We start from the raw sequence: 16,153 nt of genomic DNA on the forward strand, positions 1-16,153 counted from the left end.
CCATCTTCTGAGAGGCACTCAGCTAAAGAGATGTGGGCTTTCTTTTATGGCACCCTGTTGAATCAGACTTAAATTAGATTAGCGCAGCCTGCTCCACACAGTCAGCTTGGATTTAGGCTTTCTTTCTTCCCCATTAGCTCTGACTGCATGAGAGGAAATCCTATGGCGTTTAATTAGTCTCAAAACCCACGCACATAATAACCAGGCGCGTGCAGAACAGCATCCAGGAGCGGAAATCTACTTTTGCGAGAGAGCGTTTCTGCTACATGTGCTCAAAGTCGGTCCCGCGAGTGCCCTCGACCCCTCCCTACGCCACTGCGACTGCTCAGCATTCGCTTGGCTGATGTCTTCGCTCCTGTTTTCATTCATTTTATGTCACTACTTCTGCCAGGGAGGTTATATTACCGGTTTTGAAATAAAAAGGAAGAAAAACAAACTCTTAAAATTTCCAAGAGTCACAGGTATGTATGTAAACACAGGTTTAAACATAATTGAACAAACATTAGTAACACATAACCCACTTAACAAGCAAGATTCTGTAAAAAAGTCATACAGAGTTGTATTTTTATTTGCTCCTCTCGAGAATGGTTTTCTGCTGGTGGATATTGTTGTGTGTACTCCTATCACGTGCACGCGCCTGGTTTTCATGTGCTCGGGTTTTGAAACTAATTAAATAGAATACAGTCTCCCCCGGATGTGGCAGAATTGAATAAAGGAGATGTCAGTTTCCATCTGTTACACTTCCATCAGTCCAGGTTCAGACAGAGGTTTGACTCATCTGGGGGGGAAAAAAGAAAAGAAAATTGTCCGTTTGATGGCTTCAGCTGCTCGCTGAGCTCAGGGCGAACTGATATCGCCTCAGCTTCTCAGATCTGTGAGTTTAGCTGAACGATTGTGGACACCATGTGGAACAGGATAGAAGGTGTTCTCTCTGAATCTCTTCCTTCCTGCCACTCCACTAGGCCTTGTCTGATTTGACTTTGATATGACTATGATTGTTTTCTGAGCCACCGCTGTATTTAAATACAGTTAAAATAAAGTTAGGTAACATAAGAAACATAAAAATAAGAAATTTAAATAGACAAAATGTCGATCCCAATTGGGTCTTTAACATGTCAGTAAGTCAAACAATTTCTAACCTCACCTAGCTCCGTCAGGTCAAACACCCTAACATAGATCCAGTTTGATCCTGGTCATTTCTTCATCAGATCCAAAAACTGCACACTTTTGACCACAACTCTCTTCATTATTGGTTTATTGTCTTGTGTCGACTAGTTCAAAGCATACTGTGTTTAATTGTCAATAACTAGAGTCAACCCTTGCAGTTCTGCACTAACAAAAGACATCATGAAAGCCATCAATGTCACTTCAATGATTTCCTCCAGCATCTATCACATGGAAGTCTTCTATTACCCCTGTCAAACGCTCCATATGTCCCCCATCACCAACGCCACCCCACTCCCACAGCCATGTGGCATCCCTCAGAGTTTCATCTGTCTGGCCTTTTATTGATCTCTTGTTGTCCCTCTGATGAAAATGGGTCTGTTTTTTTCCCCTGGGGTCCCAGACGTGTCATCCGACTCACCGGTTGCCATTCTTCCTCCCTGCCACAATGAGATTTTCACAGATATGGTCCTTCAGCGACAGGATGGGCTGGAATGGAATGGAAAGAAAGAGGATGGGAGGGGGGGGATTAAGGAGAGTGAAGACAGCCTGCAGATATTGATCAATATAGAACACATCAGCAACTCAGCAGCCCCACCCCTCCGAAAACAAATCCTTGAAAAGACCTCAGATAAAAACCCAGTATGAATTCTCAGATGACAGTTTCTTGTAATCCATTTAGAACAATCTGTACTGCAGAAGAAAATAATCCTACAACTCAAGATTAACCTTCAAGGTCTCAGTGACAGCTCTGAGTTTCTAAAAAAAAACCCCTTCACATTATTTCAGCGAACACTTCTATAACTGACTACTTAACATTTTGTTTGTGGTTTAACCCATACAGAAGGAGAGATGTGAAAAGTCCATTATTTTCCTCCAATCAGATTTTATTTGTAAAGCATACAAACAGTCTCATACATATTGTATAAAAAAAACATGCAAAACAAGACAATTTTAGAGAAAACTGAAGATTTATAAGACCAGAATCAAGGTACAGTATTGAAAAGAAAAAAAAAAAAAAGATAAGCCATTCTCATTTTCTTTCCTTTTCCCCAGTGTACTCAGTCTTTGTGCTAAGCTAAGCTAACCAAACCATGTACCAAGCTCCCTGTCAGCTATAAAGACATGATAGTGACATGATCAATCTTTTCATCTTACTCTCAGAGAAAGCAAATTAGCATTTTCCCTCCTCAACATATTAAACAACTGTTTTAAACACATCAGACAGATCATATGAAAAAACCAAATCTAGTTTTAGCTTTTCAAATATTAACTGGCATTTACATGTTCAAAGATCCATTCACTCCACTCAAAATAGTCATGTTAGTTTTAGTGAACTATGCCAGAGCAGCATATGATTAAGTATTAATGTTCAGTCAAGCAGCATTACGCATTAAACATGAAAATTATTCAGAAGGGTCAAGACTGCATCGTTTATGCATTGCAGTGATTGAAAAAGTATGCAAACACATTTTGGACCATGTTGACACAACATTTAAGAGACTGCTTCAAGCTTTTTCCACCTGTACAAACGATTTTCAGCTACTGCAAAACAGAATCACGTATAGGTTAACAAGCAGTTCCTTATCCAAACCCTAACAAAATACACATTGATAAACAAGCCTCAAGTGAGACAGTGTGAACATTTCCCAACATATATAACAGTCTAAAATGAACAATAAATAGATAAAACAAACTTGTTATAACAGAAGCCAAGAACCCACATGCATTCAGTGAAGATACTTTGATAACAAAACTTGCTTACAGGTAGATAGCCAAAGAAACTAGAGTCCAAGTAAGCAGGAACAAAGAGAAATCCAAAAGAAAAAAAAAAATCCATGTAGGAAAAAAACTCAAACATAAACTCAATAGAAACTGCTGAACTCCTTCAAAAACAAGAAAGGAGGCAAATCCACAAATGCAGAAAAGGGAGAAGGAACGAGCGAAAAGGAGAGAAAGGAACACAGGGACTTAAATACACAAAGAGGCAGAGGTGATTGGGAACAGGTGAAACACATCAGGGCGGGGCAGGCAATCACAAAGGCGGGAAAACACAAAGACAGGAAGTAACACAGCAACTCATACACAGGGAATGTAACTTCAAAATAAAACAGGAAACACAAAACAGAAAAATAAAAGAAAAGAGTCCATAAAGAGTCAGTTGGGGGGTTTTGGATCACGACAAAAACCTCTGTCATTTGCTTTGAAATCTAATTGACAATCCTCACTTTTGCTTGTTTTCTGGTTCTTTTCACTGCCATAGGTATTGTGTTCATAGCAACAATGATATGTCTTGAATTCAGTAAGATTTCCAAATCCAGTCCACTGTTCCAACTCCTCCAGTACAAGCAACAATTCGATATGGGCAACCTAAGCTCTCTCCTGTGGGTAGCTTGCCAGTCACAGGCTTTGGCTGGAACGACTGGAAGAGATTTTAGCTGCCAGTCATTAAGTCTCATTCTTGTTCCTTTTATGTGCAGAGATTTGTAAACACCTAAACAAGTAAAGAATTCTATTACTATTCTACTCTGAGTATTAAATGAAGGATTAGGTTCAGACTTACTGAAATATATATTATTCCTGTCCTATTTTCTAACACTCTAACATTTCTTGTCACTTTTACTACATCTTCCAGGTAAATACGTGGAGAGGCAGCTCTGCCGTGATGCCATCCTGCCCATGCCTGCCATCTGCGAGGTGCCTTGCCCAAAGGACTGTGTCCTGAGCCCCTGGACCCCTTGGTCTCTCTGCTCCCACACCTGCTCTGGAAAGAGCACAGAGGGCAAGCAGACCAGAGCTCGCTCCATCCTTGCCTATAATGCAGGAGAAGGTAGGAACTCCTGAGTCCTGCACCAGTAGAACAAAGCAGCATCAGGGGACATTGGTTAAGTTAGATAGATAAAGGGTTTTCCCTCAGATATTAACCCTAACCCTTACAGAGTTATCCAGGCACAGTATCTGCCTTCACAAACGTACCATATATTGATCTAATACCGCCGTGGTTACCGGTAGCGCGAGTCTTAGATTCCCAGTTTTTGCTGCATATCTCATTTGCCTCTCCTCCTTTATACAGCAAGTAAAATGTCAAAGTGAAATGAATTATTCTGTGTGTTCCTCCACAGCAACTGCAAAGGTTGTGGCGTGGGTTACTGTGATGCAGGGTAAGAAGTGACTGGAAGTATAATAAGCCTGCAGAAATCATCAGAAGCACTGGGTTTATACTCATATACTGATTGATTCTATAATATGTTCTCGCCTTTTAAAAATTCATCACAATTTTGGATTTACTTCTGTTCAAGGTCCTTCCCTGCTGTCGTTGGTGCGTCCAATCTTCGGTACATCCACATTTGATGTTCTTAGATGAAAGCCAGTGATTTTTGCTAATGTAGTGCATAGTTTGTATGTTCAACGTGAGGGAAGTAGAAATGTAGCTACCTTGGTGGAATTTCTTCCCACCAAGCTGCTGGCCCAGAAAAAATCCCTGTGCTTATAGAATAGAAGAAAAAAAAAAGCTTTTGCACCCTAGTAGTAGTAGTACTGAGTATTTCTTTGCTTTAAATGTTTCAAACCCCACGGCCAGTGGTGGGTGTCTAAATGGTGCTGGAACGATGCTGAAGCGAGTGCCTCTGGGTTAAAGCCCAGCCTTCCATGCTGCCAATCACACTGTGAGGAAGTGACCCATTCTCACCAAACCTAGTTATGAGGAAAAATGGGAGGCTGCACAGATGGTTAGCATCTGGCTTGGCAGCAGATCAGAATTTGATCTTTCACGCCCCCGCTATCATTTTAACAGCTCGTGACGTCCGACTTCTGGACCACATTGTGTGACATGCTGTCTTTGGCATATTCACAACCAAGTAGCATCCACGCTGGAGTGCAGAGACATGGATTTCCATGTAAATGGATCCTCCTACTCCATCGTCCATGCTGGGCTTCAGGACGATGTCCATCCCGTAACACCATGCAGGTTGCGTGATGCGCATTGTTTAGAAGCTTTCTTAGCATTCAGGAAGCAGATACTGCTGCAGGGTTAGATGGATGACAAGCGACAGAGCGAGCAGCCGGACAGGTTGATGTGGTCTGTGCTGAATGAAGTGTCAAGTCACATAGACCTCTCCTGGTCATCTGCTATAGTAAGCTGAGACAGGAGGGAAAGGGCCTCAGTTTTCCATGTGGGTCACAGAGTAGAGCGTAGTGGAGAGGATTTACAGAACTCCCCTTACAAAGATTTAAATCTGTCTTCAGTTGCAGTAAAGCTACTTTAAGTTCACAGTTGTCACAGCAGGAAAAGTTCACAGTCACAACGTGAACCTTTCTCAGTGAAAACCAGGACGGGTAATGTTTCTTTAAATGCACACCAGTGCAATAAAGACTGCTTTTTTCCCCCCAAAACCTTTGTAAAAGGTATTAGTTTAACAGCTGGGACCATTATTCCCCTCAGCAGCTCTCTCTTAAACCATAGAATGTTTCTTTTTGCATCTCAGTTTGTGCACAGATTAAACAGTGTAAAAAGTCCTCCTGATTCCAGTCTTCACACTAAGCTAGGTCAGTCTCCTCCTGGCTTCACCTGTGTGCACTTGAACACGAGAGGTGTGTCAACTTTTTCATCTAACTTCCTGAAAGGATATTTACTAAAATATTCAGATATTTCATTACTATTACACAACACACTTTTTATCCTAATGGAGACGACTAAGCTGTTTCAGCAAAATAGTAACCGATTACAGCAAAGAAGAAAAGAAGAAAAGAAGAAAAAAATTAGAAAAAAGCAGTCCACATGTCGCAATTTGCATTTTTTTTGCATGAAAAAAAATGCAATCATCAACTATTAGAATAAAATGTATATACTGTATACTCTCTCTCCTCAGTGAACCATTAGCTGCATAATCACATTGACACACGCTGAAACGCTAATACAAGTATCAAGGCAGCGTGTGTGTGTGTGTGTGTGTGCTGGTGTTTCTATGAGCTAATTATTCAAGTCAAGACAAACATTCAGGATGACAGGAGGGATTATTGCCTGACAAGATAACATTGAGTAAATCACTTCATTACAGTTACACAGCCAATAGCATGTGAAGAACAATGAAGATGGCACAGAGTAGACTGCTGAAGGATTGTTTACAGTGCTGCCAAAGTGACGCAGCTCATTTTCAGCCATTTTTTAGCTGCGTGTTTCTCAAATACGTGTTGAGTTTAATTGGCTGCACTTAAATATTTATCAGTGAACAGTTTAATTGGCCAGTGCAGCAATAATGGTGTGTCCTTCTGCGTGTTAATGAGCTCCAGGCCTGATAAATGACTGCCCTGATGAAATCCAATAATATCTTTTATAAACGACCCTCTGTAGGACATTACCCCTGTGCTGTGTCACACAGAGGTCAGCCCGTCTTCTGTTTGAGCCTCTTTCTCGTGTCCAATTCAGATGCTCCATCTCTGACTGGAAGATGTCGTTCAATGCCCTCTAAGGCTCTAATGGCTGACCTTCTCCTGAGCAAGAGGGGGGGGGGGGGGTTGTCTTTTCCCAAGGAGATGGCAGCTGCTAATGGCAAGGCTTTGTGATGAAGTGGGTCACGTGGTGTGCACAGCCCACCTGGGTCCACATCCAGGCTTCTGAGTCCGTATAGATATTCTGCCACCCCCGGGGTCATCTCATTTCTATCAGTCCTTACAGCCAGCCCAGCCCCCAGAGACTGACGTGTTTATCTCTTATGATGCTTCAGCCTTGTTTTCAAACATGCCCATGGGAGAAGTTCATCTATATCACTGCACAAAGACTTGCACAAGCAAGGGACAGCCAACACCTTCCTGCCAACCAACCTCAATTCCATTACCATCACTGTTTAGGAGCTTTGACCTTATATCTGTTGAGTTGCTGTAGATACAGAATAATGTGTTATTTTCATCAAATGCTGCTATTTTTTTTTCCCTCCAAACACACCTCTGTTGATTGTGGCCAACTCAGTTTTAACAACACCAGTCCACAGCACTTCTTTCCAAAATTACTCTGGCTTATCCAGTTTTTTCTTCCCACATTTCAGATGTTGACTTTTGTGATGAGGTTGTGGTAAAGTTTCCCACTGATGACCCTTATTGAATGCTACCACAAGGTTTGAAGAGTCAGAGAGCTCTGAAGTTGTAATCAGCTGATAATTCCTGATTGACATGCCCTATAGGTCCTGGACTAGCTCCCTGTATTAGTGCTACTTTGCTACTTGTAGTACAGCTACAACACTGACACTGCTTTGTACTCTTCCACGGTTCCTCAGGTGGAATCCTCTGTCCCAACACCAGTGCCTTGCAGGAGGTGAGGAGCTGCAATGACCATCCCTGCACTGTGTACCACTGGCAAACGGGCCCGTGGGGGCAGTGCATAGAAGACTCCTCCATTCCAGCCACCAACACGTCCCTGAGCCGAACCCCGGGTGACGACGCCTCCTGCTCAGTGGGGATGCAAACCCGCAAGGTCATCTGTATCCGGGTCAATGTGGGCCAGGTTCCTCCCAAAAAGTAAGATTCCCCATAAATATGTATGTAAAATTAGATGACTGACTGTGTATCATCAACACAAAAGAAAAGAAACTAAATACTAAATATGAAATAGCAGAAAAAACGTGGATAGCATGAAACGTTAGCCTTAGTCTGAATCAAACCCCCACACTTCTGATTTGTTCAACAATTTAAATAGTTCTGCCGCTAATTTTGCTGACTGGCAAAACAATCAACCAGTTAGAGTTTTGTAGGCAGTTTTAGAGGAGAGTAAAGTTTAATGTCACATTTGGCTCACAGACAGTTGTCAATAATAAACACAGTTCCTGATGATCAGGGAAGGCTGTGAGCAGTTTCACCTCAAAACACATTCATATTAATAAAAGTTTAAACCTTATTCCAATGTAAGAATAGTTCTTATAAACTCAGTCAAATACTCACGGCATGACTGTGTAGTTTTTCTGCATCCTTACTGATAGCTCCTCAGGTGGTGACATCATTAACAGTGCTTCAGTATTAATGCTTTCATTTGTATGACTGAGAGGCAGCCTTTGTTTTTGGTCGCAGACTTTGTTTGCACATGGCACATTGTGCTGTTTAATCTCCTGGTTAGTCTGTTGTTGCTGGTGTCTGGCAGAGGTGTAAGCTGATGAGCTGCCGGCCAACTGTTTTAAGCATCTGGGTCTGTTTCCCCCCCTGAGGGCATCTGCTGGGAACAAATATTATCTATTTATTTATTCAACAGAACGGGAGCATTATTCTGGCAGCGCAGCAGCACTGCGCAGGCAAAACCCCACCAGCCCCCATGCTGTGTATGGAAATTAATCTCGCTTTTTATTCCTACACTTACTCCCTAAACCTACACTTACATGCTGAGCAGTGAGCCTTGGGATACACTTTCACCAGCAGCACCAGTTGTGGTGTGAGGACTGGCACCAGCAAACACATGAGAGCATTCTTAGCATGATAGCAAAATTAAAATATGTGTCAGGACTGATATTATAAGAACTGATATTAAATATTATTGTAAATATTTCTTGTTGAACAATGTCTTTGTTTGCTACAGAACCTGTTTGCTTGCAATGGATAAGATTGACAGATTGACAGATATGGTGTTAAAACAACATGTCGTTAACACACACACCTACACACACACACCCACACAGTAATTTCAAAATAAAACAGGAAATAATAACAGATTCCAAGAGGAGCCACTCAAGGGGGCAGATTGTGACACCACATCACCACTGATTAAATCTCTCTTGACATTATAGGCGGTCAGCATATAGCATTTCACCAGGAGATCCATCACGTACACATCAAAGAAGTCTGCCCTGACTGGTTGGGTTGAGAGAGAAAGGGAGAGGGAGAGGGAGAGGTGAGGAGGGGAGAAACACAGAACCGGAGGAAAGAGAACATAGCACAGAACAGGTTGCACATTATAATTAGAACAAGACTACTAATAATATGAAGACAATAATAGGAGTAGTAATAGGAATAATAATAATAATAATAATAATAATAATAATAATAATAATAATAATAATAATAATAATAATAATAATAATGAGTCTAATAATGGGGCAGTAGGTGGCCCACAGCAGCAGATCCAGACTCTACAGCTCTGGAGGCAAATGAACCTGCAGAGAGAGCGACAGCAGAAGAGAAGAGAGAGAGGAGGAAGAACAGAACTACAGGAAAGAGAAGAAGCTGAGTCAGTAACATTAATGGGATATGAATGAGAACAGATGGAGAGAGAGAGGATCATGGGAAGTCCTTCGGCAGTCTAGGCCTATATCAGAATAACTAGGGGATCGTTCAAGGCAAAGCCTGAGTCAGAACTAACTATAAGCACAATCTACTTGGACACAGCTTCAGAGGAAGATTTACTGTGTTTTTTCCACCTTCATTTTGTACAGACAGAAAAGTCACATTCAAAATGTACATTACTGGAGGACGCAGCCTGTCAGTTAGTTGAGTTGTTGTTGTTGTTGTTTAAACTTTAATCTTAGTTCCATTTCAAATCTAATTTGCTGCAGCACAGAGCAAAAACAAGGAAAAACACATGAAAAGCAATGTAGCACCATTAAGAATGGAAATGTCAATTTTCATCCACTGCTGCTGTACACACACACACACACACACACACCTACACACCCACATGCACACACACAGTCACTGTCTCAGAAAAACATCCAGTACTGAAGTCTGGCGCACTGGGAGCCTCCTGGCAAACTCCCAGCGTGGTTCCATTTGGCGCCGATCCAGCACATCTCTATCAGATTTTCAAGGGCACTCTGCGTGAGTGTGTGTATCTGAGCATGTCAATGACGTCCTTTCAGGTGTCCAGAGAGCCTGCGCCCAGACACCGTCAGGCCCTGCTTACTGCCATGCAAGAGAGACTGCATCGTCACCCCGTACAGTGACTGGAGCGCCTGCCCGTCAACATGTCAAGCAGGTAGCTTCACTCCACACGGTGACGCTTCGCAGGGTGTCACACAGGCCAAATTCTGCACAGAGGGAATTCATAAACGTTCATGTGTGTGTGTTTGTGTGTGTGCGACTGTGCTCTCAACTGATGAAGCATACCAAATATGCTCATCATTATTTCAGCACCAGCAGACAGATAATAAAATCATCATGAGACAGAATACCAAAGATTCCAATTCTGTTTGAGCTGTGTCCTGTTTAATAAATGCAATGGAAACACAGTGTTTGGAAAAAAAAAAAAGCAAAGCTGTATTAAATCAGGGTTTCCCCCTGGAAAAAGTTTAGTAGAGGTGACAGCCCTTTTTTTTTTGTTTTCTTTTCTGCTAAAGATCACAAGGGTACTCTTTCATAGAAAGGGTAGAAAACATGTTTGCCATTTAAGAAGAAAGCAGCTGTTGCTGCATTAAAAAGCTGCTGGAGATCCTGATAGTGTTGCCAACCCAACAAGCCACGTTAAAACAATTCTCAGCCTCAGTGTTTGACATGTGTGTGTGTGTCCTTCTCCTGTGATTTGATTCATGTGTTGGCGTAGTGACAAATCCTGTAATCACTTCATTATCTTCTGTCTATATACAGTGTCCATGTGTCTTTCTCCTTCCACAGTAGCTCTGGTGGGACATTAGATCATCCATTATTGTTCCTTCTGTCATGCTGATGTATCCTTTAGACTTTTTACCAACACATATGCATAGACAAGCAATTACAACTGATTCAGTTTGTGTGAAGAATCCCATGTCTGTATTTAAAGCCCCCTGAAATCTCTGTATCCCTGTCCAGTATGATGGAGCTGCTCTGCACTCTGTAAGTCATCACAGTCCAGAAATGATCCTGCAACATGAATCACCAGGACTCTGGCATTGTGAGAACTGTAACTATGATATGATGGTCTCCTCATATAGACCTGGACTTCCTGTAAAGTCAATAACCACCCGTGGAGGTGTATTGGATACCACAGAGCAGATGATGGGGATGGTATTCAATATTCCACTTGATTGTGTTAGCCTTCCCAAAGAGTGGTCATTTACAGCAGAGGGTGAGCAGATAGGTGCATTACAGAAACCGGAGATCAGCTGTGCTTCATTACATAGGTTCTACGGTGAGAGCACACAAATAACATCGCTTTTGAACAGTACCTTTTCGAAGATCAGGGACATGCTTGAACTCAAGTTGTGACCACACCAACAGCTTCTTCTCTCTACTTTAATATAAATGTATTTTGGTACACTTTACCCAAACTAAAACAAACCTTTTCCATGTTTTTTTTTCCCTTGTGGCTTCCCTTAGGTGGCAACACTAAGAAGAAGCAGTATAAGAAACGTATTGTTATCCAGTTACCAGCCAATGGGGGGCAGGACTGTCCTGAAGTGTTGACCCAGGAGAGGGAGTGTGAGTCTCCATCTGTCTGTCAAGGATACCGGTAAGGATACCTTTTTATCATACATAAGCACCTTCTGTAATGATACATCACAGGTGGTCACCGTATCTCTCAGTTGGTGAAAAGAACTTCAGAAGTTTCCGTGCTTCTGTGTTGGTAACCATCTGGGAATAACGCACAAACAGCTGGATGTGTTTCCATTCTTTCCACTGCCACGGCAACCTTTAGCTCCTGCTTTTCTGTAAATGCAACACACCTCTGATTCCCGTTCCTCCTCCTCCTCCTCTTCAGATGGAAAACTCACAAGTGGCGGCGGTGCCAGCTGGTCCCGTGGTCGGTTCGTCAGGACAGTCCTGGAGCTCAGGAAACGTGTGGGCCGGGGCTTCAGATTCGAGGTGAGTACGGTCACACACACACACACAAACATCTTCTTTTCTTCTCTATATAAACACAGTCCTGAAACAGATCAGGGAGAGCAGCGTAACCATGAGCAGTCATCAGTCAAAGGCCTTACACTAAGCTGAGATGTGATTCTAATGGGAATCCGGTTCCATTGATCAGATCCTTGCATTTACACGCTGAGCTCTCTTTGCTAGAGCCCAGAACAAGGGATCAAAGCAGCACCTGGAGGATGCATGCAACTTTAATCCAGCTGTAAAAGCTATGGGACTGAGAAGAGGGATGTGAACAGCGTTACAGTTTAAGAGTTTCACATCCCACCTTCTCCATTCCACAACACCGGCAGAGCTCACTAGCATGAATTGCTTTGGACTGAACGTCACCTCATTATCAAATGCTGCTCTGAAATCAGCAGTGTTGCTAATTTTGCATAAATTCTTCTGAGCTAATTGAGTCAACCACACCCTTTTTTTATGTGGTGAGAAGCCAAAAAGGTTAGGAAACACTCTTTTTGTGGTATAATATGAAAATAAATCAGCAGATTCTTGAAACATGCATAATCCATCACAGTGAACATATATTTTGCGGAGATCATTGACAGATTTTTCAAATAATTCTGCCTGTGTATTCAGTGACCATGCAATAGAAATTTAAAAATTTAAAAAATGGTATGCAAACTGATCAATCACTTAAAAGACAAACTGTCAAATATGAATATCTTATAAAGCATGCTATCAGTCATTTGCTATGGTGATGATTTTAGTTCCTAAAAAACACTATTACCACTAATCCTTTAAGACGCCGCGCTGAGTTGAATGCCTGTGGACTGAGTGAGAATTCAGGCAGGCAGCTGACTTGTTATCAGCTCACACACTCAGACTCCCGTTCGAGTCCCAGAGACAGGGGGCCATTATCTGATTCCAATAATGAGCATCCTGCCCCTCCATCTTGGAAGGCTCTTGTCGTTATGTACCATTACCTGTAATAGTATACTCTGAGCTGGAGAGATTATATTGACAATTCAATATAAGCCTCTTACTGTTCGCCCACTCATTCAATGCAGCGTGTGGAAGGCCACAGTCACTTTACAGCTCTTAATTCAACTATTTCCCATGGATGTGTAGGTGTCTGTGGGTGTGCTGTTTACGCTGTGGGTATAAGAGAGGAAGATACACTGGAATTATAATAGTTAATATTGGTTATTTTTTTTTACTGTAAACATATTACATGTCTATATTACAGGTATGTAAACATACCTGTGTTTTCTTTACTGTGGAGCAGCTTGACTAAGGCCAGCCTTAAGCCAACTAAGCAGCCAGCACTGTGTTTATTTTACACTGAGCAGACTCAGACTGAGACAGTGAAACTGGCAAATACCACAGTACAACTCCCACAGGTCCTTTATTAAACTGTTACAGAGCAACTCTCACTCTAAGTCTTCTGTGTGCTTATGGCTCCACTGCAGTTATTTGAAGGATTTATTTGAAGGTTTCGTTAACATGTTTCAATAAAGAAAAAGGATACAGAAAGTAAGTAAAGGATCTGGATACTTCTTCGCCTGCTGCTGTAGTTCAGTGTGAAGTGCTTCACTGTACAGAGTGTAGACAGAGCCTGCAGAGGTCCACTGGGCCTGGGAGTAAATTACTCTTTAAGGGATGAAAACACAGAAAATCATCATCACCATCATCTTAAAAGTGGAAAAATTACAATTTTCAACAGCTATAAAACTGAACATGAGATTCCAAATGCTGGCAGTTTTAGTTAGTCATCAAATTTACTCTGTCTAAAGTGTCAGTCGCTACCAGGAGCTATTCTCCCAGGGTCTGTAAGAGGTCATGGGGCCAATCTCATAACAACGCGGCAGGAGCAGTTACAGCACACATCTGCAAATTAAAATGTTTTGTTTAAAATGTTAATAAAAGCCAGAAAAACTGATTAAAAAGCAATAGGAAAGATACAATACTAACAGTCACTTATTCATTCTACATATTGCACTTACTCTGTTTATGCATAAAATATATGCAATGTTTGACTTAAAAAAAAAACTGAAGCCACAGTGCATCTTGAAGTGCTAGTATGCTCGTATGGAGACCCAACAATCTACAGTCGACACAGATGATTTTCATGTTTTCATTATCATTTACAAAGAAGTTGACCGTGACCCCGAAAACGCTAAAAGAAAGTCTTCATCCTCATAAAACTCATCATCGTTCTCCTTCCCTGTAGCTGTTTCGTGCCGGAAGCAGGATGGTGGGCAGGCAGACATCGAGGCTTGTCTTAAGTTTGCCAGATCCATGCCGCCTCTCATCCAGCACTGCCAGCTGCCCTGCCAAGAAGACTGTCAACTCAGCAGCTGGTCCAAGTTTTCCTCCTGCACAGCCAACTGCGTGGGCGTCAGGACACGCAAGAGGATGTTAGTGGGTGAGTGACAGACTGTAACTCCAAGCTGATTTCCAGATCATATCAACCTTTCGAGTAAGATCAGTGAAGGTGAAAAGCTGATTTTTTAATTTGAACTTTTTCTGTGCGTAAAACTGACTGAGAGGGTCCTGAACTAAGCCTCAGAGGACTCCCAAAGTGTCCTAATACAGCCAATGCACTGTGGGCCTTAATGCCTTGTTCAGTGAATAATCATGATGTGGCAAAAGCTTAACCATGTTACTAGTTAATATGTTTTGTTTTTTTGTTTGTGTTTTTTTTTTTTGCAGGGAAGAGCAAAAAGCGTGACCAGTGTAAAAACCACCAGATGTATCCACTGAGCGAGACACAGTACTGCCCATGTAACAAATACAACGCCCAGCCTGTGGGCAACTGGTCGGACTGTATCCTACCTGAGGGCGGCCGCGTGGAGGGTCAGCTGGGCATGAAGGTCCAAGGGGACATCAAGGAGTGTGGCCAAGGATATCGCTACCAGGCCACGGTGTGCTATGACCAGGACAACCGCATAGTGGAGACCTCTCGCTGCAACAGCCACGGTGAGTCACACACACACACATGCTCAAATAACTTGGGATCTTTTTAGGAACAGCAGAACTCATACTTCAGAGACCTTGGTTGAGGGTGGCACAGTGTCTCCTTCCATTAGTTACAGTCTTTAACCATGGCAACAACCTTGGCCTAGCCTTAATGACCTAGCTTTAGTTTACTAATCTTAACAAACCTGTATGAGGTTGAAAAGGCTCATATGTATCATTTTTGTGAGGCTCAAATGTGAGAAGAAGAACTTTTTAAGTCGGTAAAGTATACTCAAATTGTCCTTCAACAAGCAATGCTGTCCAAATATTTGGGATCAATCAAACCCTTAGATTGATCTGATCACATGTGACTCAGCTCAGGATCAGTTACCAGTGCCTCCTTTTATCAAAACCCCCCAGTGTAAGTCAACTGTGTTTGCATCCGGCAGCCCAAATCTGTCAGGCCACTTTGCTGTGAGCTGTATTAACATTCCAGAAAAGGGAATTAAGAATCACAGTGCTGTCGAATTCTGCATCTTAACCCTGGGAAGACACAGAACACATCAAAGCACTTGGGGGAACGACTGTTTCTGTGTTTGCTCATTCAGAAACCCGTCTTGTTGTGAGTCAAAGCTTTCCTCCCAGTATGGGGCTGTTTGATGATAACTCGCTGTAACGGTAATAAGATATTGGGCTCAGAATGCTGCTCGGTCGCTCTCTGATTTAGGAGTCTTTTGGTTTATCTAATGCCAGAGAGCATCGTGTGAGCACCGTGGTAATGGCCTGCTCCTTCCTGCTGATGCTTGTTCTCCGGCTACAGCTGGGGAGCAGCGATGGTAGGTTTGTTCATGTGTGTTCAAGGGAAAGGACTTCACGGGTGAGTCTGGAGTCAGCAGCGGTGGGTAACAGCGAGACTGTTTTCACGCCAGAGGAAGGGTCTGATTGGCAGCGAGGCTGGTGGTCACGCTTGGAGATCTCATTTTGATAAGTAAATCAGACCCTTAAAATAGAGGAGCCGCTCTCCCTTTACATCTCCTCATAACAGGTTAGATCACTCAGTGCAGTCAGGAGTTTCTGTAGCATCCCAAGATGTTCCCAGATGGGATGTGTAAATCCCTCCAGCATGTTCTGTGTCTGCCCCGGGGTCTTCTACCTGTTGAGTACTGACTGGAAAACCTTGTTGTGTAGATACAGGGTAGGAAGCATCCCTGTCAGACTCTTGTCGGGAGCTTCTTCGAAACATCTGATCCCCTCACCCTGTTTCCAAGATGGAGCCCAGAAA

General features: G+C 42.5%; 1 protein-coding gene across 1 annotated transcript in view; it reads left to right on the top strand.

The window, feature by feature from the left end:
* thsd7aa (thrombospondin, type I, domain containing 7Aa) overlaps window positions 1–16,153 on the top strand; it is a 107,236-nt gene that overhangs the window by 74,107 nt on the left and 16,976 nt on the right. The window contains exons 8-14 of the mRNA XM_041053389.1: window positions 3,800–3,994; window positions 7,434–7,674; window positions 9,996–10,111; window positions 11,428–11,560; window positions 11,810–11,913; window positions 14,144–14,338; window positions 14,626–14,892. Coding sequence (XP_040909323.1) covers window positions 3,800–3,994; window positions 7,434–7,674; window positions 9,996–10,111; window positions 11,428–11,560; window positions 11,810–11,913; window positions 14,144–14,338; window positions 14,626–14,892 — 1,251 coding nt within the window. The remainder of the gene's footprint in view (window positions 1–3,799; window positions 3,995–7,433; window positions 7,675–9,995; window positions 10,112–11,427; window positions 11,561–11,809; window positions 11,914–14,143; window positions 14,339–14,625; window positions 14,893–16,153) is intronic.

The sequence above is a fragment of the Toxotes jaculatrix genome, chromosome 13, assembly GCF_017976425.1.
Source record: "Toxotes jaculatrix isolate fToxJac2 chromosome 13, fToxJac2.pri, whole genome shotgun sequence".
Lineage (NCBI taxonomy): Eukaryota > Metazoa > Chordata > Actinopteri > Toxotidae > Toxotes > Toxotes jaculatrix.